This window comes from Crotalus tigris, unplaced genomic scaffold (assembly GCF_016545835.1).
Source record: "Crotalus tigris isolate CLP2741 ecotype Arizona unplaced genomic scaffold, ASM1654583v1 scf7180000024437.13266115, whole genome shotgun sequence".
In the NCBI taxonomy this organism is placed as follows: Eukaryota; Metazoa; Chordata; class Lepidosauria; order Squamata; family Viperidae; genus Crotalus; species Crotalus tigris.
Window position 1 is genome coordinate 10,562,589 of NW_024100606.1, and position 24,843 is coordinate 10,587,431.

The 24,843-nt window shown below is 39.2% G+C and overlaps 1 protein-coding gene across 1 annotated transcript in view; it reads right to left on the bottom strand.

The window, feature by feature from the left end:
- The window catches only part of LOC120302731 (macrophage mannose receptor 1-like), a 64,759-nt gene extending 40,711 nt beyond the window's left edge, over nt 1-24,048 (bottom strand). Inside the window, exons 1-12 of the mRNA XM_039331588.1 lie at nt 23,936-24,048; nt 22,809-23,210; nt 22,074-22,247; nt 13,446-13,610; nt 12,261-12,374; nt 11,383-11,526; nt 9,409-9,591; nt 8,927-9,084; nt 6,454-6,567; nt 5,679-5,794; nt 4,033-4,181; nt 3,723-3,922 (exon numbers count right to left, since the gene is read on the bottom strand). Of these exons, the coding sequence (XP_039187522.1) occupies nt 3,723-3,922; nt 4,033-4,181; nt 5,679-5,794; nt 6,454-6,567; nt 8,927-9,084; nt 9,409-9,591; nt 11,383-11,526; nt 12,261-12,374; nt 13,446-13,610; nt 22,074-22,247; nt 22,809-23,210; nt 23,936-23,996 (1,980 nt within the window). The 5' untranslated portion in view covers nt 23,997-24,048. The remainder of the gene's footprint in view (nt 1-3,722; nt 3,923-4,032; nt 4,182-5,678; nt 5,795-6,453; nt 6,568-8,926; nt 9,085-9,408; nt 9,592-11,382; nt 11,527-12,260; nt 12,375-13,445; nt 13,611-22,073; nt 22,248-22,808; nt 23,211-23,935) is intronic.
- Nucleotides 24,049-24,843: the final 795 nt, after the last annotated feature.

The window sequence follows — 24,843 nt, forward strand, 5'->3', positions numbered from 1 at the left end:
CAAGTGCCTGGTTGTGAGATTCTTTTTCTTAGGTTGGAATCAAGGGATCAGGTGGATTGCTGATGCTTTAACAGTCTCCCTGTTATGTGGAAACTCCCCTACTCAGACTTCTGGACCTCACCACAAGGCTGGTAGTGGAGTTCCTCTGGCCTATAGTTCTGAGAGACTTTACTCTCCCATCCCTGGTGATAGAGTTGGAGGTAGCTTGTAATATCATGGAAACCATGCTTTCCATGGGTCTATCCCAGGTCATCCAGGGACCGACTTGGAATAGTGATCACACACCTGATTTGGTATTTTTGTTGGAGCACTGCCTATGTAACCTACCTTGATCACCCTTTCTTGGTCAGATCACAGATTATAGTTGGATGGTGATGAGTTTCTCTCCCTACAGGGAGGCAGGACCTACTAGGTCAGTCCACCCCCTGTGACTAATGGACCTGGATGGGTTTCAGAAAGAACTAATAGTTATAACTGTAGAAATGCCGCATAGTCCTGCCGAGCACTTAATCACCATTTTGAATAGAAAGGTGACTGAGCTCTAGATCAGATTGCATCCATGCAACCTCTCCTAACAAAGTAGATCTTTTTGTCCCCCATAGTATACACAGAAAGTAAGAGGGATGAAGGCAAAATTGCTCAGATTCATTCTCAGTTAAATGCTGGTGTGGATGCTGGTCCAGTGCATACACCTGGGCAGGCTCTTGCCCAGCTATCTGGGAATGATTTGAACTCATTGCTCCTGAGGAAGTGGAAGAATCCTATACAGGAAAAGTACCTGCGTTTTAGATCTGTGCCCTTCCTGGCTTTTAAACTTTCCCAGGAAGTGACATGCAGATGGGTTTTGAAGGTGATTAAATGCTTCCCTACAGAAAGGAGTTGTGCCGCAGTACTTCGCAGAGCACTGGGGCACCACCACCTCCTAAGAAACTATCACTAGACTCCACCCTATTGGATAGCTTTCATCCTACCTTCCTTTTCTGGAGAAGGTTGTTGAGGTTGTTGAGAATAGCTTTCTGAATGAAATGGATTATCTAGACCAAGAGTGTCAAACTGCCAGCCCATGGGCCAGATGCGTCATGCCGAAACCACACCCACCCCATTGCCGGCAATGGAAAAAAAGTTGTGATACATCGCGACAAGTCACGTGATGTTGCGAGTTTGATACCCCTGATCTAGATCCTTTCCAGTCAGGGTTCAGGCCTGGATATGGGATGGAAACAGCATTAGTCACACTTTTTGATGATCTCTGGCAGGAGTAGTATGGGGCAAGTGAGTCCATTCTTGCTTCTCTTGATCTCTTGGTGATTTTCAGGACATTAATCCTGATATCCTTCTGAAGAGGCTTTATGAGTTGGGAGTGGGGAGCTCTGTGTTATCCTGGTTCAGTTTCTTCCTCTGTGATCACTCATTGTCAGTGTTGATAGAAAGTGAGAGGTCTGTCCTTTATCCCTGTTGATGCATGCAGATATGTGTCTTGGCCCATGGTGAGTTAAGTGATGCTGTGACATCCTTCTCACAGTGCTTGGTAGCTGTTAAGAGCTGGATGGGGAGCAACAGGCTGAAACTGAACCCTGGCAAGACAGAATGTCGCTGAGTTTGAAGTTCTTTGGTTCATGGGAATTGCCATCTTTGGTCTTGGATAGGATGTTACTGTCACAGACAAACCTAGTATGTAATCTAGAAGTTCTTCTGGACTCATGACTCTTGCTTGAAGAGCAAGTGGCAGTCATGATTAGGAGGGCCTTTGCACAGCAAGTTATGCTTTTTCCTGGACCAACAATCCCTGTTCATTGTCAGTCATGCCCTAGTCACCTGCCCTTATTTACTATTGAAACATGCTCCATATGAGGCTGCCCTTGAAAAGTATCCAGAAGCTTCAGTTTCAAGTTTTAAAGTATCCAAAAGCTTCCAAATGCAGCAGCCTGCATGGTTTTGTGTAGGCCTAGATGTGCACATATGTCATCTCTCCTGCAGAAGCTGCATTGTCTGCCAATTTGCTTCTGGATCCAATTCAAGCTGCTAATTCTCATCTTTAAAGCTCTACAAGGCTTGGGGCAGGTTATTTGAAGGACTAACTTCTCCTGGCCATCTCCATCCAACAGAGGAATGCTGAAGGCCCCCTCTTCTAAGGAGATATATCTAGTGGGATCAAAAAGAAGGGCCTTCTCCATCATCTCTGCAGAAATAAGACTGGCCCTCACTTTGTCAGTCTTTCACAAGGCCCTGAATATCTAGTTTTACCAATGAACCTGGATAACCAAGGCTGGGATGGAGCCCATCAAGTGGCTTATTTGACTGATTGTTGTTACTGGGGAGGGGGTATTACTTTTTATTATTTTTACAAGATATTTTTGTCTCTGTAAGCTGCCCAAAGTCACTGAGAATAAATTTTCTTAAATAAATAAGTGTGAGGTGAATGCTGTGATTTGAGCTGAGAAAGGATGACTGGCCCAAAGTCAGCCAACCAACAGTCATGCCTAAGAGAGACTTACAGCTCACAGCCTCCTGGTTTCTAGGCCAACACTTTAACCACTATACTTATTCATAATATGCACTCTAAACATATGGTTGGATAAAATCTAAAGCTTCTCAGCCAACCCGAACAAACCTGTTGCCAGTAGCTACCTCGCCATTAGGACTAGGGACTAGCATGAAGTTCTACAGAAATTCCATAAGTTAATTGATCCAAATTGATTTTTCAACATTTATCAATCACCTACTGATCCTCCAGACATTTATTGATTTCCCTATGACTGACATTTATCTAACCATTGGGTAATCCATCAACACTCAGAGGTGTATATTAACCAGTTTGGGGAACCCCGCTCTAAATCAATTTAGGATTATAAAAGCTATATAATAGAAGGCAGACAATATTTAATCAGGCTATTATTTTATGATTACTGTTTAACAGTATTGTGTCAAAGGAATCCAAGATCTTCTTTTATTATAATTCAATTAAAATTTAAGGTAATAATATCAATTCCTATAGCTCACCTTTAAACTAGTCTAAAAGACAATTACAGTAGGCAGCCAGTTTGATTTAGTGATTAAGGCATCAAACTAGAAACTGGGAGAGAGTGTTCTAATTTCACCTTAGATATAAAGCCAGCTGAGGGACTTTGGGCCTGTCACTTCTTCTCACTCCTAGGAAGAAAGCAATGGCAAACCCAAAAAAAACCTTTATCAAAAAACTTTGCCAAAATAACCGAAGAGATTTATCCAAGCAGTTTCTTCCACTGAATGGAAGAAAAAAACTATTATGGCAAATCCACACAAATGAAGTTGTGAAGAGTCAAAATATACAAAGCATTGATTGCAACAAAAATGCCCACTTCTAAACTAATTCAATAAAATAGTCAGGCTAATTCTATAAAATAGCCATCATTTTGATTGTATTGCTTAGACCAGGATTTCTTGGGACAAAGTACCCAAAAATGTCTCAAGACAATAAATGGGGATCTGAGAGAGAGGGCCAAAGATATGCTGGCTGCAAAGGAACGTGACCAGTTTCCATGTTGCCTTTCTTGTTCTTCCAATCACTACATTTCCTATTCAGAGAAATATCATGGCTGAAGGGACCAAATTCCCTCGGGAAGGGACAGGAGGGGAGGCTGGGATGTCAGCTCCTGCTGCAGTGTCTCCCTCTTGACCTGGCCTGTCTCAAAGGGTTGAATCTCGTTGTCCAAACAAACTGGATGACTCCAACATTGACCCACCTTGAAGCAGACATTCCTTGTTGGACTTGCAGTCCATCCTTCAGGACATGGGGGAGGGGAGGTTGCTCTAGGGATTGGAGGAAGTGTCACCCCTTCGGCCAATTGCTTGCAAAGGAAGGGGGCCCTCTCCTCGCAGTTCACAACATCCCACAGTCCAGCAGCATCTCCTGTTCTCATGGCAACGCAGCCGGGATTCGGGCCTGGCAGAATGGATGACAAAAGCCAATTAAATTTAGTGTATCTCCATATACAAGCAAAATAGGATAAAAACTTTTCTGCCAGAATTTATTTGCTCTGACATACTCCATACCAGGCATTTTTGCATTCCAGTGAATGAACTGAATGGGGTCTTCATTGGTCCAGTTGAAAGTTCCTGGATTCTCTATATCTGAAAGGCCGATCCAGAAATATTTTTCAGGACGGTATCCAATTTGGCTAGTCAGGAAGGCCTGCTCAAATCTGTGGTAAAAATAATTCAAATTAGAATGGTCTCTTATTTTCCCTGTTTTCAGATTCTGAAAATGGTTACTCTTAGGTCCAGTTTATACTTTTACTAGTCAAACCATCTAAACGGATTGTTGTGGAGAAAATAGGAGGCAGGAGTATTCAGTACATATCTCTAGATTTAAAAGGTGGGATAAAATTATCACTATCATCATCATCCTCTTAGATCTGAAAGTACAACACTAGAGTTACAGATTCCTGATCAGAGATAAGAAGTCTGCTCCCATAATATATGTTAAGGATAGGAGGACAGAGGTGAATCTTTCTTACAGCAAAGACTACAGGGCAGTATTCTCCTGAAGATTTAGGATAAGGGCAGGCCTTCATCTTACTGAGGCAATCATCCCAGTATGGCCAATGGTAGGGTCTGCCCAATCTCTCCTATAAATAAAAAAATCACTGTGGTAGCTCTCTTGACCTAGATATCTGAACTAGACTGCAGTTGCATCATAATATTCTCTACAGCAGTCTTTTCCAATTTTGGCAGTTTTAAGATTGTGGATTTCAATTCCCAGAATTCCCTAACTGTCTGAGGAATTCTGGGAGATGAAGACCACGTATCTTAAGGTTGGGAAATACTATTGTACAGCAGTGGTCTCCATATTTTTTTGATCACACTTCCTTATTAGTAGAAAAATTAAGCATGTACCTCAATATAACTATGTTTATTTGTAAATTATATCTGTGTACTATTTTACTAGTGTATTATGTGCATTATAAAACATAAATATATATTATATTTTGTATAAATATATATTATACTTTCTATATTCTGTATATTAAATTTTAGTTGCTAATTTATTTATTTTTGAGATATAATAGCCATCCTAATATTTTTTTCTTGCACAAAAAAGTATCAAGCATATGCATCTCAAGTTGGAGTGCACCACTCGAAAAAATTCTTCATAGTGTAATAATATAGCATTCCTATCTGGAACACCATAAAAGAGTTGGAGCAGGTGTTACATTTTTATTCTTACACACTCTGAAGCATCTTTTGGAAATTGGAAACACTGCACAGGTGAGTTAAATATTAAAATGTATCCTGGGAAATATTTATTTTGAGATATTCCTTAATCACAACAGCAATTAGTAAATTACTAAACCCATATAAAACTCAAGTAAAACAAGCTTTAGATACTATGTCAAATAAACTCATGTAAAATTAGAGTGCAAAATTAGGCATAATTTAAAAAATTGAATAATTAACAAACATCAGAATAAAATAATACTTTTGCAAGTAAGTGGCTATATAAATTTTTCTAAATAAATAAATAATATCTATGCCTCGATAAAATATTTTTTTCATGTGTGTCACTAGGTCTCACAACACAGTTTGTCTTTTAAATTAATTTTAAAAGTAGATAGACATAGGAAGTCTATTTAATGTTTTCTTTGCTAGTATAGATGGATAATATAATATTTTGCTTTGTCCCTTTCACCATATTTTACCTATTCTCCACAGAGCTCAGAAATCCTTGGTTTGTTTCACAAGATGTCTTTGCTTCTGAAAATGTTCCTGGTGTCTTTCCAATTAAGTAACAATAGAAACCATACCTTTTCCAGCCCTGTTGACATAGCATACATACACATATAGAACTATATTAGCCTGAATTTATTGATTTATTTCTTACATTTTTATCATGCCCCAATCCAAAGATTCTCAGATTCACCAAGTTATCTTGATTATTTTAAGTTCATATATTATATGGTACAGAGTGGATAGTCTCATTATTCTACAATATCTTTTGAACCCAGAATCTAAAAAGTGCGGTGAAATCAATAAATGTTGATAGATATCAATTCTTTGCATTCAATTTCTATGTTATTAGCATCAGATTTGTTTAATTTTGTAAGAACATTGCTGCAATTCAGATGTCCAATTTCTATGACCAGTACAAATCAACATTTTTTAGTTTCAAATTCAATCCAAATACATTTCTATTCAGAAAAAAATATATCAAAATGTGTTCCTTCTGTTTAGCCATTACCTCAGGTAGGTGGGGTTTTTTTGTCATATGGTAAATATGAATAATTTGTTTTCTTATAATATTGCAGAGAAAATCTTTCTATCTAAGTGGTTCCTAAGAGTCGACACTACGTTAGGAGTGGAGGGAATGTTCATTTCAAGGCAAAACTAGCTTTCTAGTTGATAACCTCCAAAACATCATAAGAGGATGAATCATTATTGTAAAAGATGAAGAACTAGACAATTCTTTAGACTTACTTTCTTGCATTTTGGATCAGCAACTTCATCTTTTCCAGGAAGAATTTCTGAAGGCTCTTTTTTACAGATGTAACCTAATTCCTCTTCACAGAAATGATCTGCCCAGTACCCATTCTGAGGAGGAAAGGTGAACAAACTTCACTGAAAAGAATCTATTACTTTTATATTTTACCCCCTCCTATTTTTTGATGGTTTATATCATTTTTGCATTTATTTTTTTCCCCACGAACTAGATTACTGCACAATACCTAATTATAGCTGCATTTGTCTAAAATCTGCAGTTATGTTAACATCTTGCAGAAAGATGTAAGTGTTTAAATTAAGTTGGGAATGGTAAACATAGCTTTTAACCTACAAAAATTAAATTATTTCAAAATATAATTCATAGATATTATCTCAAGTTTCTAAAATATAAAATATAATTGTATTTTTTCACCAGATAAACAGCTAGTAGCATATAATCTAAATTTAGCATGCCTAAGCATTTGTTCTTCAGTCAATGCAGATCAAAATTTTATTCCCATCTTCTGAAAAAAAATTCAACTATTAGAATATAATATACTTTAAAGCAAAGTATCAATTACATAGCTGCAATCCTGTGCAATATGAATGGACAGTTAAAAGCTCTCAGGCTCCATCAGGCCTCTGAATGTTTGTTTATTTGTTTAGCTACTTCCAGAGCCTTCTCTAATATCAAAACTGTAGAATAAGCCAAAAAGTAGGCTTTATGCTGCTTTTTTAAACCAAGATTTTTATCCAAACAAGGCTCAAGAGTGTGATTAATCCTGCTTACTTTACATAATTAATCTATTTATCTATTCTATCCTCCCAAGCCATTATATGCAGTGGTGGGATTCAGTCAGTTTGCACCAGTTCGGCAGAACCAGTAGCTAATTTTTTGTTGCCCAGGCCCAGAATGGAAGTGGCATCCACACAGGGAATTGGCTGTTCACATATTTGAATCCCACCACTGATTATAAGATATCCTTAACTACAAAAGCCCATCCTTTCTGTTTAGACTTAAACACCCTTAAGTAGTCATTCCTATTTCTGATAAATAATAATGCCTTTACAAAGAACATTATTAAATAAAAATCATTATCATCAATAAAATGAGTTCAGTACTAACAGAAACAAAACAAGCAAATATTAACATTAAAAAAAATCACCATAACAATATATTTAAAACAATACTCTGGGATGAGCTCTAAAATATACACCTCCATAATTATTTAAAGTAGGTATTAACCCAAGACTGTCAAATAAATTAGAATGAAATAACCAGACTTTATAATAACTCACTAAAACAAATTTTAAAAGTCTCTAATCCTCTTTTAAAGGCTTGAAAATAGGCGTATTATAAAAAGCAGTGTTTCTTATCATATGTGATGGTCTTGTGAGTAGCTAAATCATACTAGATAAACATAATGATAATGCAGAAAATATTTAAAATATTAATAAAACCTGAAGCCTTTCTTCCAGGCACTATGGACAAATCAATAGAAAATCACTTTGGGATGTTATGTCTCTATATGGTGATTGCTGGGAGAATCGTTTGTGCTAAGCATTGGAAGGAAAAGGGGACACCAATTGTTGAAGAGTAGACTTTAAAATTGATTGTACTGGCAAAGATGGCAAAATTAATTGCTTTGATTAGAGACAATGGATTAGAAAGTTTATAAGAGGCTGGAAGTCATTTGTGGGTTTTCTGGGTGTCAAATACAATAACAAACGGTTAACAGAAGGCTTTGAAGATTAGTTCTACCTTTGGGGTTATCTGTTGACTGTTATAGTAAACAGAGGTTGGGTCAGTTGGATTACTAGATAAATAGATTTCCATATCAGAGACATGTTTTAATGTAACATAGCACTTGTATCAAATATAGACGGGAAAGTTTATAATTATTTGTAGATTTGTTGTGTAAGGGAAGGAGAATGCATCAGGTACTTTTGATATATTTGTCAGCATTCAGCCAGGAATGGACTTTCTGTGTTTAATGTTAGTGGGAATAACGTATCCATATTTATTTTTTGTACGCATGTTTTTATCATTCATGTCGGATGCTTTTTAGTTTCTTCTTTTTCTTTGTTTTGTATTTTTTAAAAGAAAGCAAGATTTCTTAAGGTGTGATCATAGAACCCTTGGATCCATGAAATTAGAATTATTTGCTACCCGTATTGAAAAATAATATAATACTAAAATGCTATCTGACAATTGTGAGAAGATGCATCAAATATATCAAAAAAATTTTAGTAAAATAAATATCAGTAATTCATACAAACAAAAGCTCTTTAGAAGTTCTCCATAACTGTTAAATGTGGAAAGGAAAACATTTAGGAAACATTGATCTTTAGAATAAGTTATGTTTTGGAAGAATTGATTAAATAAATTTCTAGACACAAATTTTATCCAAGAGAGAACTGAAGAGAGAGAAAAAATCTCCACTAGACAATTGAGGGTTCTTATTGTTACCTCCCCCCTCATGATGACACAGTCTTCCTGCACATCGCTTATAAGGGTGGGTTCTCCTTTCTGCCATTTGATGAATCTCACTGTAGTACCATCACTCCATTCAAAATATGAAGTTGTCTTCTGGTCATTTAGGCCTATCCACAAATTATCTGTTGATTCTAAAAGACAAATCCAATTTATTCAATTATTCTCAAATGTAATGAATGAAGTCCACTATGTTAGTCAGGATATAAAAAAGTCTATGTGTGACATAATTGCCTGGCAAATGTCTGTGCTAATCTGCCATGGATGTATGCAGAAGTTATAGTGTCATTTAAATCACACAAGCTCAGTAGATTTTTTTACAAATATTTTAAGGCCTAAATAAATACTCTCTTTTTTTTCTTGTGATGGCAGCCTCAGCAGCTATTCCTTTCTTTTCCTGGCATCCATGTACCCACAGAGTATAGGAAACAGGAAATAAATCTTCTAAATACACTTACTGTAGCCAAGTTGGGAAAAAACAAAGCTGTATTCCTCAATGTCATGTATACTTAGTAAATGTCCACCATCCTTTTGGCAGGAGACTGAGGCATCCTTCCACGTTTTGCGATCTCTGTTCAGATGGTAACAGTGCTTTGCATATCCAACCCAGCCATCTGGACATTTAACTGGCTTAAGATCATCTAAAAAGACAGTAATTATATACAAACCATCAAGAATTCAAAGTGGAGGTAGGGGGAAAATCCTGATCTAGAATTATGATGTAATTATAAATGAAGGCAAATATACGTTTCCCAGGATAATGTTGCAGGATTCAATCTAAGTCAGTCACTGGGACCCAGTGTTTTCTCTTCTGAGTTTTTGGACTTGTGCTGGAGAACATCTTCAGAGAACTTTCCTCTAGCAGAGTGTGTGCTGTTCTGTGTGTGGTATTTATAGTGCCTGTTTTAAGTGGATTTTTAGATGTTGATAGGGGTGTGTTGATGGCTGACTTTTAAGTTTAGCTGTGATTTGTTTGTGCTGCCCAGCCCTCGCCTTTTAAGTACTTGATAGGCTGGTGGCAAATCAGCACTCCTGTTGACTGACGAGGGGCCTGTTTCTCAGGCTTCAGTCACTTCCCTGGCTGTTTTTGTGCCTGCTCGCCCAACAATCTTGGTCACTGCAAAGTTGAATGAGTGTCCTTGTTCATTGCATATAATTATGCTGTAATTAATTTGATATATAAAAATTAATTAAAGCAAATCTCACAATCCATCTTAAAAATAAGGGTAATTTGTCCATTGTTATAAGGATAATTCCTAGAAATCAAATCTAATTTTTAGTCTAATTTTTCATGGATAAGGCAGGTACTAATGTAGCAATTTTTATGTCCTATATCATTGTTTAAAATAATATTCTGAAATTATTAATGCTTTTTTTACTAAAGGTAAACTGATTGCCAAGCACCCAAAATTCAGTCACATGACTGAGGATGTGTAACATGACTGTCATGGTTCTGACAGATGAAACTCTTCAAAAGAACTTCAAGGCATTGTTTGCCTTAAACAATCTTTTATTCGAGAAACAAAATATCAGCACTACATAGTTAAAGCCAAAAACTGAATTCTCCTCTCCTGGGCACAAAGTACCAAAGCACAATTCCCTCCTCCAATAAACAGTCATAAATCATATTCCCCAATTAGCTTGAAGTGCGGGATTTCTCCCCAGCTCTCCAGCCTGCCAAAACTCTATCAACTCTGGGCCCAATGACCTTGGGTTCCCACACCTGAGTTATTATTGTTATGACTAGCTGGACTCTCATCCACATCCCCCTCCCAGCATCAACTAACTCTAAAAGAAATGGGGAAAATGGCTGCATTTCTATCTGTTGTCAAAGTAAAAACATCTGATATTAGCAGCATTGACAATGACATTTTATGATGGCCGGAAGTGCTTTAAAGGACCCATTCTGACCCTGACTTAATTTTGAATATTGTAAAGCAAGTGGTTGTAAATTGATGACTACCTGCAGATTAGGACCTTTCCTATGCATGCATATCTTTAGCTCTGCAAATCTTAAGCTTTAATTCATCTAAGAAGTGCTATATTTCATATTAAATTTTTCTGAAATAAAACTGATGCAAAATTCAATTTTTAAAATTTCCTCAGAATCTTGGATCATCAGAATAATGATGAGAATTCAGCATTCCCCCCCCCCCCCAGCTATAAGCATAGTGTGTACATAGGAATTTTAGGCTGCCTTGCCCCTTACCCTTTGGCCTAAGCAAAATTGTTTCTGCATAATGTGCATTGAGAACTCTGCCTGTTCTCTGCCTCAGGTAGATCTATTCTTTCATATTAGTCTAGATAGATTACTCTGGGATCAAAACCTTCACTAGAAAAAGAGTGCAAAAATGTTATTTGGGGCATAAGTGCCATTCATATCAGTGAAATATTATTTATTCAATTAACTTAATTTCCAATTTACAACCTACCTGAAGAAGGTACAGACACCTGTATGGAAGAGTTTGTTCTTTTACAGATGTATCCACATTTCTTTTCACACAGACTGTTTGCCCATTTGCCATTCCTACCCTGCATCAATCCACAGTTTTTCCCTGTTTCTGAAGAGGGGCTACCTGTAAGAGAGAGTGAGCCAGATTGTCCAAGATGATAACATTTTTATCTGTAAACAAATCAAAACTGTTTTTCCCTAACTTCAATTGCTTTTCAAGAACAATGTATCTGCTATAACACATATGTATGAGTCTTCCAATATCTACTGTTGGATGTATCTAATTCTATGGTGGCTGCCTACCTTGAATCAGTGACCCTATTGATTAGATCATAGGGGGCCAGCCAGATCAGTCAAGGAACAGCTTCATTCTCAATTGTCATGAGTGAAATGAATCAAGTGGCACATGGTGAGGAATGGAGCCACCTTGCACAGGCCTATAAACCCTATATGAGAAGATTATTACCCATTCAGCTAAACGCAGCTACTGAGTCTCTTTTCAGAGTTTGCTGTCAGGATCAGGGGCATCTTCAGGGTGATAAAAAAAAAGATGAAGGCAACAATACTGTAAGAAACAATGCTTATATACAATAAACATAATATAAGAATGCCAGCACACTTCTAAAGAAAGTGTCAATTAACTCAAACACATAATATATATTTCAATATTTTATATGTGTATTAATCATTTCAAGAAGACTGCAAAGTATTATTTTAAATGCTACCTCACCTATTTAAAAAGAACAATTTTGGAAAGGACAATAAGAATTTCCAAATATTTTAATCTTAATATCTTTAAATGTTTACAGTTCTCTTTAGGACATAACAAAGGCTTTATAACTGTATACATTTACTCACCTGGAGCCCAGTTTAAATATCTTAAAGGTTGGTCATTAGCCCACTGCCATCCACTGTCAAAATCTGGATCATTCAGACCAATCCAGTAGTTGGCTTCAAAATTATTTGTTAAACCTATTTGAGAAAGAAAATTCACATATTGATCAATTCTGTAGTTTTGAGCCTGAAGACAAAATAGACAGTCAGCTAGACAGACAGACACAATACAATTCAATCTGAAGTACAACTATCATCTTTCTCTTGGTCTCTAGCCATACCTTTAACATTATATGCGGTGCAAGGATCATAACAACTACCATATAGGATGACTGGCAAAGCAAAAGACAAGCAGAATGCAACCTTAGACACCAACTAGCAGTCAGAAGACACAAATAAAACTTCACTAGAAATGTTACCTAATCTGCACAGAAACAACCAAGCTCAAAGTACACTAAGGAGTCCTCAATTCAACCCTGAGCTACATATATTCTCAAACACAACCATAGTTTCCATTGGGGAACTGTGAAAATTTTAGATCAAACTAAATTAAAAAAAAAACTGCTAGGGAACTCCTGGAATTTTGGCACTCAGGCACATCAGCCATCAATAGGCACACAGAGATACACTTATATATGATTCAGAAGAGACTTTAAAAAGGTAAAAAGGAAACAAAAAGGCCAGAACACATCCTCTTCAGCCTCCAACATCCAGAAAAGGAAAAATTAACATCAAACAATCAAGCAGAAAACAATACCCTAATCTAGGAATAATCAAGGAGAAAACCAGAACCCCACTAACATTGGCAGAGCAAGCTACTGTAATAAACAGGGAGCAAACACCACTGAGGCTATTACATAATCAGGTAAGCAAAGAACCAAGCTCGAAGAGCACCAAGGATTCCACAATTCAACCTGAGCTATTATTAATTATATATCAATGGCAAATCAATCAGATAAACTTTCATCTTTGGAGTCCAAATTTAGTTGATGAATTTCTGTTTGATAAAGGCAGAGGAAAAATGTAAGAAAAATTGGTCTTTGCAAGTGGATTATTCAAACTGCATTTGTCTGAAAGTATCAAATATTTTTCAGAAGATAATTCCTCTGGAGGAAAAATTATACTTCTTATATGAAGCATTCAAAATTGCTTACTACAGATGAGAAAATATTTATTATATGGAAGCCTTTTAAGAGATGTTTGTTATACCTGCCAAATATGCTTGTTCATATAGTTCGCTGATGCTCAATAATTCTGAATGTTGTTGCTGACAGCTTTTTCTTGCTTCATCCCATGTTAGAGCTGAGAGGGAATTGATCTGGTAGAGATCTCCTGTCCAGTGATTTTTGACCCAGAAAAAGTCATCATTTTCATCTGCAAGCATCATGAAAAATAGAATCAGTTCATTAGTAGCAAAGCTTTGAGAGAATTTAAATGTTTTTATTTATATTTTCATTGTATTAATTTTCATTGCATAGTTTAGTTAATAAGAACTGCCAAAAACTGGACAAAGTTTCCAGAGTAGCACTTTGTTTCATCAAGCCACACAGTGAAGTAAATCAACTCTCCACTTCTTTCCATGTAACTTCACTGGATAACAGAGATCTCTGTCCATATGTTATCATGAGGGAAGCCAAGCAGACCTTTAAATGTTCTCCTTCAGGACACCCTTGCACATCACTGAACCATCTATCGCATGTTTCAACTACTACAGTATGCTTCTATGGGACTTTTCTTGAAAATGGGTGATAGTAATTGTAAGTAGTAATCTAGTAGTTCTTCTCTGAGTTCCCTGTTGTAATGGAAACTGTTATGTCCCGAGCCTTGCAAACGGCTCGGGCGTTTGCAGGCAGTCCCGGGCAGGTGCAAAGCTGCCCGGGACCAGACAGGCTGTCGCCAGCGCCGTGCGCATGCGCAGGTGCTGGCGCGGGAAAAGTATCGCATTTACCCGGGAAATGTCTATATAAGAAGTTGGGAGGTTTTGGGAGCTGCAGAAGCCATCTACTTGTAAGCTGAACGCAGAATAAAGAAAACTGAGAACTTCAACTGCTTCTCGTGTCTGTTTCCCGCCACGGACTCAACACTGGCGACGAGGATGGGATCGCCTTACACCGCCTGGAAAGGAAGAAGTGTAAGCTTACCCAAGTGAATCCTGAGCGGCGGAACGGCGTCGACTCGGCAGCTACCCGCCAATCCAGTGCGCATTCGGGGGTAGGCTGGCTGATAGACCCATCTCCTGAAGATGGCAAAAATCGGAAGGCTTTCGGAATTCGACATCTCACATCCAGAGCGGTGGGAGTCATACGTAGCCAGGGTGGAGAACTACTTCAAGGCAAACCAAGTGAGGGAAGAGAGCTTGAAGGCTGCCACCCTGCTTTGTGTTTGCGGTCAAGACGCCTTCGACATCGCAGAAAACCTTGCAGCACCTGTTCCAGTAGAGTCTGTAAGCTACGCAGATCTGAAGAAGCTACTGAAGGAGCACTTCCACCCCAAGATGTCCGTCATCGCATGGCGCCACACCTTCGAGCAGAGGGATCAACGGCCCGGTGAGTCGGCCAAAGAATTCATCGCCGCATTACGGAAGGCCGCCAAGCACTGCGAGTTCAAAGACCTCGAAGAACGACTGAGGGACCGATTCGTGTGCGGGTTAAGGCATCGAGATCTACAACAGAGACTTTTCGCTAAAGAAGAATTGTCCTACCAAGATGCCTTAAGGGAAGTCACCGCAGAAGAAGCAGCAGGCGGCGCTGTCAAGAACATGCGGCCGATCAGAAACAGTCCAGAGGTTGCATCCGTGCACCAGGAAGACGTCCAAAGAAACTCCGAGGAGGATCCAGATGAGGAAGTCGACCGTCTCCACCCCACGAAGGAAGAAAAACAGAAGGGAAGCTCTCCAGCTCCGCTCAAGTGCATCGGCTGTGGAGGTCGCCACAGGAGAACCGACTGCAAGTTCCGCTCCGCTACCTGCCGGGCATGCGGCAAACAAGGACACATTGCAGCTGTGTGTCTGGGCCGACGAAAGTACAACCTCAGGAAGAACTGCGCCTGAAAGGTACCAGATTCCCCAGCCAGAATAGGGTAGGGTTTTGCGCTTCGCGAAGAAGCATCCTTAGGACAGGCACACACAAGCCCATTAAGAAAAAGCTGTCACTCAAGGTGAAGCTACAAGGGGTTCCATTATCTATGGAACTAGACACAGGGTCTGCCTTTTCAATTATCTCCTTGCATACATTTAGGAAGATTTGTTCCGGTAGTGGAACTCAGGCCAAGTTAAGTCCTTCTGACATTGTGTTAACAGATTTTCAAAATTCAAGAGTATGTGTTAAGGGGGAGGCCACCCTTAACGTGCAATACAAGAGTTTTGAAGGTCCACTAGACTTATTAGTAGTAGGGGGTGAACGAACGAGTCTCATAGGACTCGATTGGTTTGAGGCCCTGGGGATACACGTCACAGGACTCAACAGTTTACAAACACTCGACCTACAGGAAGTCTGCAAAGAATTTGCAGATGTTTTCAGCCCCCAGCTGGGCACATTCAAGGACCCCCTGTGTCCTTAAAGCTAGACCCCACTGTCACTCCCATTAGAATTAAAGCAAGAAGGGTCCCTTTTGCTTTAAAGAGTAAAATTGACACTGAGTTAGACAAACTGATCCAACAGGGAATCCTAGAACCTGTTGATTCCAGCCCTTGGGAGACCCCCATTGTCACGCCTCTAAAGGCAAATGGGGACATTCGCATTTGTGCTGACTACAAATGCACTCTTAATAAGGCATTGCAGCAACATGCCTATCCTGTTCCTGTGGTCAGTCATATTCTGGCCTCCCTCAAGGGGGGGCGTGTTTTTGCAAAGCTTGACCTAGCTCAAGCATATCAACAGCTGCCTGTTGATGATGATGCTGCTATAGCTCAGACTATTGTGACCCACAGGGGAGCCTTTAAGGTAAAAAGGCAGTTTTTGGAGTGAATGTCGCTCCTGGGATTTTCCAAGCGTAATGGAAAACACACTGCGGGGGCATACCGGGGGTTTGCCCCTACTTTGATGATGTCTTAATTGCAGGAGACTCCACACACATTCTAGCTGAAAGGCTAAGAGCTGTTCTGTTAAGATTCAGGAAATCAGGCCTCACGCTCAAAAAAGACAAATGCAAGATTGGGGTGCCTTCTACTGAATTTCTGGGGTTCAAAATTGATGCTGCTGGGATTCACCCTGCTGAATCCAAACTGACTGCTATTTTAGAAGCCCTAGGCCAAAGTCCAAGGCCGAACTTCAGGCCTTCCTGGGCCTCCTGAATTTCTACAATTCTTTTCTTCCACAAAAAGCTAGTGTAGCTGAGCCTCTTCACAGGCTACTAGACAAGCAAGCAGTGTGGCAGTGGTCACAAACGCATGAGGGTTGTTTTAACAAAGTCAAGGCTTTGCTCACTTCTAACAGTGTACTTGCACATTTCAACGAGTCTCTTCCTGTGTGCATCGCTTGTGATGCGTCCCCTTACGGGGTTGGAGCTGTCCTGAGCCACCTCAGGTCTGATGGAACTCAGGTTCCTGTTGCATATTACTCCAGAACATTGTCTTCTGCTGAGCGCAACTACGCTCAGATAGACAGGGAGGCTCTGGCTGTTGTTGCTGGAATTAAAAAATTCCATGACTTTCTATATGGCAGGCACTTCACGGTCTTCACTGACCATAAGCCTCTGCTGGGACTGTTTACCACACGTAAGCAGACTCCCCAAATCATTTCCCCTAGAATGCTTAGGTGGTCTATTTTTTGTCTGCATATGATTTTTCCTTACTCCACAAGCCTGGAAAAGAAATGGGCCATGCTGATGGCCTCAGTAGATTGCCTCTGCCAGTAGTAGAAGCTGACCCTGCGCCAGCTGTCAACATTCTATCAATCCAAGCCTTGCCCGAGCTCCCTCTTAGTGCCAGGGATGTTGCCGCTGAAACAGGTACAGATCACACACTTTCACGTGTCCGTTCCTGGGTTTTGTCTGGTTGGCCTGAGCACTGCCCTAGTCCTGAGTTTCAGAGTTTCTGGTCCAAAAGAAACGAGCTGTCCCTTTCTCAGGGTTGTCTGCTTTGGGGAAACAGAGTTGTCATTCCCACCTCAATGAGGACTAGGGTCTTAGAATCCCTCCACGAGGGTCATCCTGGCATTGTTCGTATGAAGGCTCTTGCACGCAGCCACTTGTGGTGGCCTGTTTTAGATAAAGATATTGAGGCTAAGGTGCATGCATGCCACCTGTGCCAACGATCTCACCCAGAGATGCCCCAAGCTCCCGTGCATAGATGGGAGGAAACACAGTCCCCATGATCTAGGGTGCACATTGACTACGCTGGGCCCTTTCAGGGTCAGTTCTTCTTGGTCCTTGTTGACAGCCATTCGAAATGGCTTGAGGTTGTACCTGTCTCATCCACCACCACTGCAAAGACTATTCAGGTACTGAGGGGGATTTTTGCTGCACACGGGCTGCCAGATGTCATTGTGTCCGACAACGGCCCTCAATTCACTTCCTCCGAATTCCAAGCTTTCTTACAGACAAACATGATTCGTCATGCCACGTCTGCACCCTTCCACCCGTCCACCAACGGTATGGCTGAACGTATGGTGCGCATCACAAAGGACGCATTGAAAAGACTCACCTACGGGGACTGGCATCACAGGTTGGCTGACTTTCTCCTTTCTTATCGCACCACACCGTCCACTTCTACAGGGAGAAGCCCAGCTGAACTTCGTTGGGGGTGTCAACTTACTACTAAACTTGACCGGTTGCATCCGGACAGACTGCCTTCATCTACCTCACATCCTAGGGCACCTAGACAACTACTTGTGGGTGCCCCGGTTTGGGCTCGCAATTACGGGCCTGGTCATACATGGGTCCCCGCTTCTATTTCCAGGGTCACAGGTCCTCTCTCCTATGAGGTAGCCCTGGACATCGGTCGTGTCCTGCGTCGGCACATCGACCAACTCCGCCCTTGGCGGGACTTTTCAGATGAGACTCCTGGGTCTTTTCCAGGGGGGGTGGGGGACCCTTTGGAGCAAAGGGAAGGGCACGAACTGCTGCCCATCTCCACTGATGGAGCTACAAACGGCCCATCCCAGGGTTCCGCGAGAGCTCCGAACAAGAATTCTATGAGCCTACCTAATTACCAGGCATCCACGCCTACTCCAGCCAGGGAGTCACCCCGGGGGCATACTCACTTTCCACACACATCACACAGCACTCCAGTCACGGAGGATACCCGGGGGCATCCCAACAAATCATTCCCCGCAAGAGAGCTGGCACACAATCCCCAAGGTTGGCCTGACCTTACCCCAAATCCTACAGGGGGTCAAACATACAGGGAGGTGGTCGAGAAACCAAGTCCCGACTACAACACCTCTAGCCCAAATCAGGGAGTAACTGAGTTTTGGGAAAGTACAGAAACCCACACAAGCCCGGACACAGAACGGGGTTCAGGGAATGGACAGCCTCCTGACAGGTCTTGGATGGACCTAGGAGGTTCAACAGAGACGCCCAGCAGTGGCTATCACTTCAAGGGGCCCGAGGGTCTACAGCTAGGCAGGTCAACCAGATCACAAAGTGACAGAAGCCCTGGCCTGACGAGCCCGGTGGGCGAGCAAGCAGGCCAGGCAGCGGGGCACAGTCCTTGGAAGGCACCAAGGCAAAATAAGGAGAACAGGCTCACATCTCCCTCCAGTCAGGGAACTCATGCTAGTAACCCAGAGCTGAGAAGGTCACAGAGAGCAAAGAAGTCTCCTAAATACTTAGAGGATTACATAACATTGCTGGCTAAACAAAAGCCAGGTAACACTGCATAAAATAAATGATTATATGTTGGTAGTAGTTTTAGCCCGGGGGAAAGGGGTGTTATGTCCCGAGCCTTGCAAACGGCTCGGGCGTTTGCAGGCAGTCCCGGGCAGGTGCAAAGCTGCCCGGGACCAGACAGGCTGTCGCCAGCGCCGTGCGCATGCGCGGGTGCTGGCGCGGGAAAAGTATCGCATTTACCCGGGAAATGTCTATATAAGAAGTTGGGAGGTTTTGGGAGCTGCAGAAGCCATCTACTTGTAAGCTGAACGCAGAATAAAGAAAACTGAGAACTTCAACTGCTTCTCGTGTCTGTTTCCCTCCACGGACTCAACAGAAACCAATTAGGTTTTCTCCTTCTGGTTAACTTTTGGCTGACTTTGCTTTTCAGCAGCAGACAATTGCCCCCAGTTTCAGTTTTTCTAGGTATGGCATTTAGTGCTGTCCTATCCTATTTTTGTTTATTCTGAAACAAGCGTGGGTAGTGGAACTTACTTCAGTTCACATACTGGGATTGAAAAACAACTTAAAATGATGCAGTCAAATGAAATAAAATTGTATTTAGTCCCACAAGAATATGACATCTGACCCAGGCTCAGATATTCCTCCAACCAATCATTCTCTTTTTTTTTAGCCTAGCTTAAAAAAGGAGAAAAATGTAACCCTTATACCTTCAATTAGGATGAGTATAAAAACAAGAAGTAAGGAAGGATCCATTACAACTTTTAAGAAACTACTAATAAGGAACTTGCTGAGAGAATGTAGCACTAAATATATGTATGATTGACCAATGTAGCACTGATTTTAGAAGTGCTAGTTTCCTTTTCCACTTCCCATTCTATAGGCTAGCAGACCAGAACAAATAAATAAACTACCCAGTAGAGGTCTCTTAAAACAGAGTGAGGAAGAGGAGAAGGAAGAAGTAGGAGTAGGAGTAGGAGTAGGAGTAGGAGTAGCCAGTTGCAAATGCAGCTGCCAGAAGATCTTTGCACTGAGCAAGACAGTTTCTGCCCAGTCACTCTCACACCCCTGCCCAGACCCTTGTAATCTCTCCTCATGCCCCGAGATGGAAGCAATACCTTCAGTGCACCTCCAGCTGCGCAGCCTGGTTCCTAACTGGCTGCAGACTGGTACCGGTCTGCAGACCAGGGGTTGGGGGCCCCTGTCTTAAAACAGTGAATATTCATTTGTAAAGGAAGGGGGTTGTCATGCTAGTTTCATCTTAGCAAACATGGTTGCCTAGCTTTTTCTACCTGGCATGAGAACAATGCTCTTAGTGAGGTTCACATGGAAACACAGAGGTTCCTCCAGGAAATCAAGGAGCCCCTGAAAATATTAGTGTCTCACTATTATACTTTGTTTCCAAGTCACACATCTGCATTTCTCCAAGTCTATTTAAAAAACAAAAAAAGATTCCCTGAGGAGAAGTTTGATTCTGATCACTGAAAACAGAACAAAAGTGATTTACCACTGACTTCTTTTGGGATTTTTCCCAACCTCCCCGGGTAGCCTACAGCCCTGAGATCTCCTTGTTGTCTCATCCCATCCCATTACTAATGCTATCTGGTCAGCCAAGATCAGTGCTGCTGCCACCTAACACAGAAAATGTACTATTGAGGTCAGTTTTGATGTAATATTTTGTTACAATGTAGAAAAAAAGAGAGTTGGGGTTCACAAGCCCTTTGTGTATAACATCCTTGTGAAAATGTGAATATCACAGTATAAAACATTAATGAAATGCCAAAGAGATAACTTTATGCCAAAATGACTCTGCTGACATTCTGATCCTTCCTTCCTTTAGCAGGGCCTGAAGGTGGTACACGAAATGCTTTCTTCTCATTTCGCCCCACAACAACAACCCTGTAAGGTAAGTTTGAAGTTTTCAAAACCACTCAGTGAGTTTCTGAAACTGAGGTGTCCTTGAATCTAGGTTTCCCCAATACCAGTCTACCCCTTTATCACTAACGCTAGCAGAATCTGCCAAAAAAGATATCTAATTTAGCAAATGCAAACACATGCTCATAAGTATCTTAACTGAATAGTTGCAACAAAATGGTTACTTCTAATTTTACTGAAAAGGATAATTTACAAAATTTAATTAATATCATTTTAACATGGAACAATGTACTACATTAGGTTCTTTTTTTAAAAAAATAAGTGTATTTATTTTTTATCACCAAAGATAAAATACAAAACAGAGAAAAGGAAAAACAAAAAAAACAGATTAAATTAACAATAAAAAGAGAAAAACCATGTATACAAAAAAAAAAAGCCAGATACCAAATATATCTAACATTAAATACAGAAAAAAATCTACCTGGGTTAATGCTGAAAGATACATCAAAAATGTAATATATTTCTCTCCCCTTCCATAATGTGTCTAAAAACAATTATAAACTTCTCCATTTGAACTGAGCAAAAATGCTATTTTATATAAACAAATATCCCTGAAATGGAAATCTATTTGGAAATCTATCTATCTATCTATCTATCTATCTATCTATCTATCTATCTATCTATCTATATATATATATATATATATATATATATTATCACCAAAGATAAAATATAGAACACACACACACACACACACACACACACACACATATCCAACTGGTTACTCAAAGTTAAAATATATTACATTAAGTTCTAATTAACACATTATCAGACATTGTAACATTATCTATAGCTGCCTTAGAATAATGTACTAGTGAACATGAAACAGTCTATTGTAGAAGACTTGTTTTTAAACATAAATATGTATGTTCCCTTGCATGAAAGCCAGTTCGGTTTAGTAGTTAAAGCACTGCTCTAGAAAGGGGAGATTGTCAGTTCAAATCCTGCCTTTCCCATGAAAACCAGTTAGATGACTTTGAGCTATTCACTCTCTCTCAGTCCAACCCACCTCACTGGGTTATAGGGAAAATAGGAGGAGGGAGGTTGTTGATATGTTTTGTGCCTTGAGTTGATTGTAAACATAAAAAAGATGGAATACAAAATAAACAAATGTATCATCCAAAAAGAGTTTACCTTTTACTGGACAATATCCAGTTAAAGAGTCTTTATCTACATCTGGAGTTGTTCCACACCAAAGTCGTTGGTGTTCATCATCATTAACTATGCATTCAGCATACCATTTTTTCATATACTTGAAAGGAAATACACAAGGTGCTCCCAAGGAATTGCCTTCTATAGTGAATAGAGCTATATAAAAAAATCAAACTTATTCCTGTTAGATTGAGAAGTACTAAAATGAGAGTAGAAATGCTATACAAAAATGTCTCAGCATTTAGTTCTAAGGCATGCATACAGTTCATGTACAATATGTGTAACCATGTTTACTTCACTCAGGGAACAATTTTCAGAATTTAGGTCTTAGAATACATGCCATTTTTTTCTCAGATGATGTAAAATAGGGGTCCCCAACCCCCGATCCATGGACTGGTACTGGGCTGCAGCATGCCAACAACCATTCCGCACAAACAAGCAAAGCCCCATCCATGGGATGCAGGCAGCACACAAAACCACGCACTCTCCAGTCCATGGAAAAACTTTTCTCCATAGAACCAGTCTCTGGTGGTTGGGGACCTCTGATGTAACAGACAACAACACTAACATATTAAAGAAATACTAGGTATTAGTACAATTTGAGGTTATATCTTTAATATGCAATTTATTTCAATTTTCAGGTAAACAGATGCAAAGAGGAGGAAGAGAATTTAGGTAAGCAAATTCAGCAAGAAGGATTAATGTTCGGATATTTACCTTCATATTTCTGGGCACACAAGCTCTTCTTTGTTCCATAGATCTTCCAAACACTTTTTGTGGTGGGGTTTTCTGATAGTATAACCTCTTTGTTAGGTCCATTTGCAGGACTTAAAAACAGATCTTTGCTTTCAGTGGCAAGCAGCGTGTCATTTTTGCATTCCCATTTCTGTAATTCAATGGTTTCATTGCATGGGGACAGTGTAACTGGAACCATGTTTGTTTTGGAAGGCACACTCAGGCATAACTTCACTGCCATATTCAATAACTGATAATCAGATACCCACTTAAAATTTTGCCAGTCGCTGTGTTTGTTGCAGTTGTCCAAGGTGAAGGAACGAGATTCTTGTAATTTTAGGCAAAGATCAAGATTTTCATTGTATATCAAAAAAGTGTCACTATCTACAAATGAATCAAATAAGAGTAATAATATAGAATAATCATATTGATGTATTTTATATGTATATATTTTTCCATGAATATAGTTTAATATGTTTGGCTTCTTATTGCATTTCCCATCTATATACATTTTAAACATTGAAACAATTCTATTGTATCTCAGATGTCATCTATTTAAGTTTAGTCCTTTCTATTATTTATTCTCCTTATAATATACAAACAAGTAGAATTTTATTTTAAAAAGCTATAAGAATAGAATAGAATAGAATAGAATAGAATAGAATAGAATAGAATAGAATAGAATAGAATAGAATTGGAAGGGATCTTGGAGGTCTTCTAGTCCAACCCCCTGCTCATACAGAAAATCCTATACAATTTCAGATAAATGGCTGCCCAGTCTCTTCTTAAAAACTTCCAGTGTTGGAGCATTTACAACTTCTAGAGGCAAGTTGTTCCACTGATTAATTGTTCTAATTGTCAATAAATTGTTCTAACTGTCAAGAAAATGACTTTATAATTTAACTTCTATCTAAACTATCATTTAGTTGAAATCAATAATTACAAAGAATGCATCCATAGTTTACTGTTAAAAAATAATACAAAAACTAAATATAGAAGTGTGGCATTCTTTTTAACAGAATAAAAAGTAAGTTAAACATTGAGCATTTAAATATTTGGATTTAAATACATATATTTAAAAACAATTTAAATAATTGAATAAATATTACCTGATATTTGAAAAGCTGGATGAATGAGAAATAAAAAATTTAGGAACAAAAAAGTAAGCATTTTAAACAATAAAACATTCCAGAAAACTACCCTGATGTTAGGAACCAACTGAGGTAGCTTCTTTTAAGGAACTTCTTTATATATGGACAAAGAAGAAATAAATATTTAGTTCCGCCTTCAATCTTACGAAATGTGTATTGTAATAAGGAGTACTATAAATAGTATTTGGCTTGTACATAGAACATATTTCCACAGAAATTTCTTTAGGAATTTATAATTAATATTAAATACTAATCAGTTACATATCTATACATGCACACAGTACATGCCCATTAAACTGTTCTCTTTGAAAATAAGAAACATTATATATGAAATGAAATACAAAATACTATTTATTCAGTCAACGACTGGCATAAATTGAAAATATATGACAAAAGTAAAATCAAATAGATGATATAAAATATGGGATAACAAGGATTTTAATATAAAAATGTAAAAATATAAAACACTACCATGATGATATTAATTACGTAAATCTAAAAATACTACAATCTATCAAGTAAAAGTACATATTACCCAAAACAAAATAACTTACATGTAATAAATCAGAAGTATTGATTTTATTCGTACTATTATCCATAAATATATGACACAATCAGAAAGGCATCATAAATCCTTATTTTACTTTTTTGTGATAATTCTTTTCTTTATTATGCCACACTTGCACTGTATGTTACTTTTACCTCATTCAGCCACTAAATTTCTATAATTCAAATGCAACTTAATTTCTCACTTTCATATATTTCTTTATGATGTACCAAAGAGTAAAATTTTGATCTTCCTACCCCCGCATGACATAAAGTTAATGTACAATTTTCAAATCTCATTCATTCAATTTATATTCTGT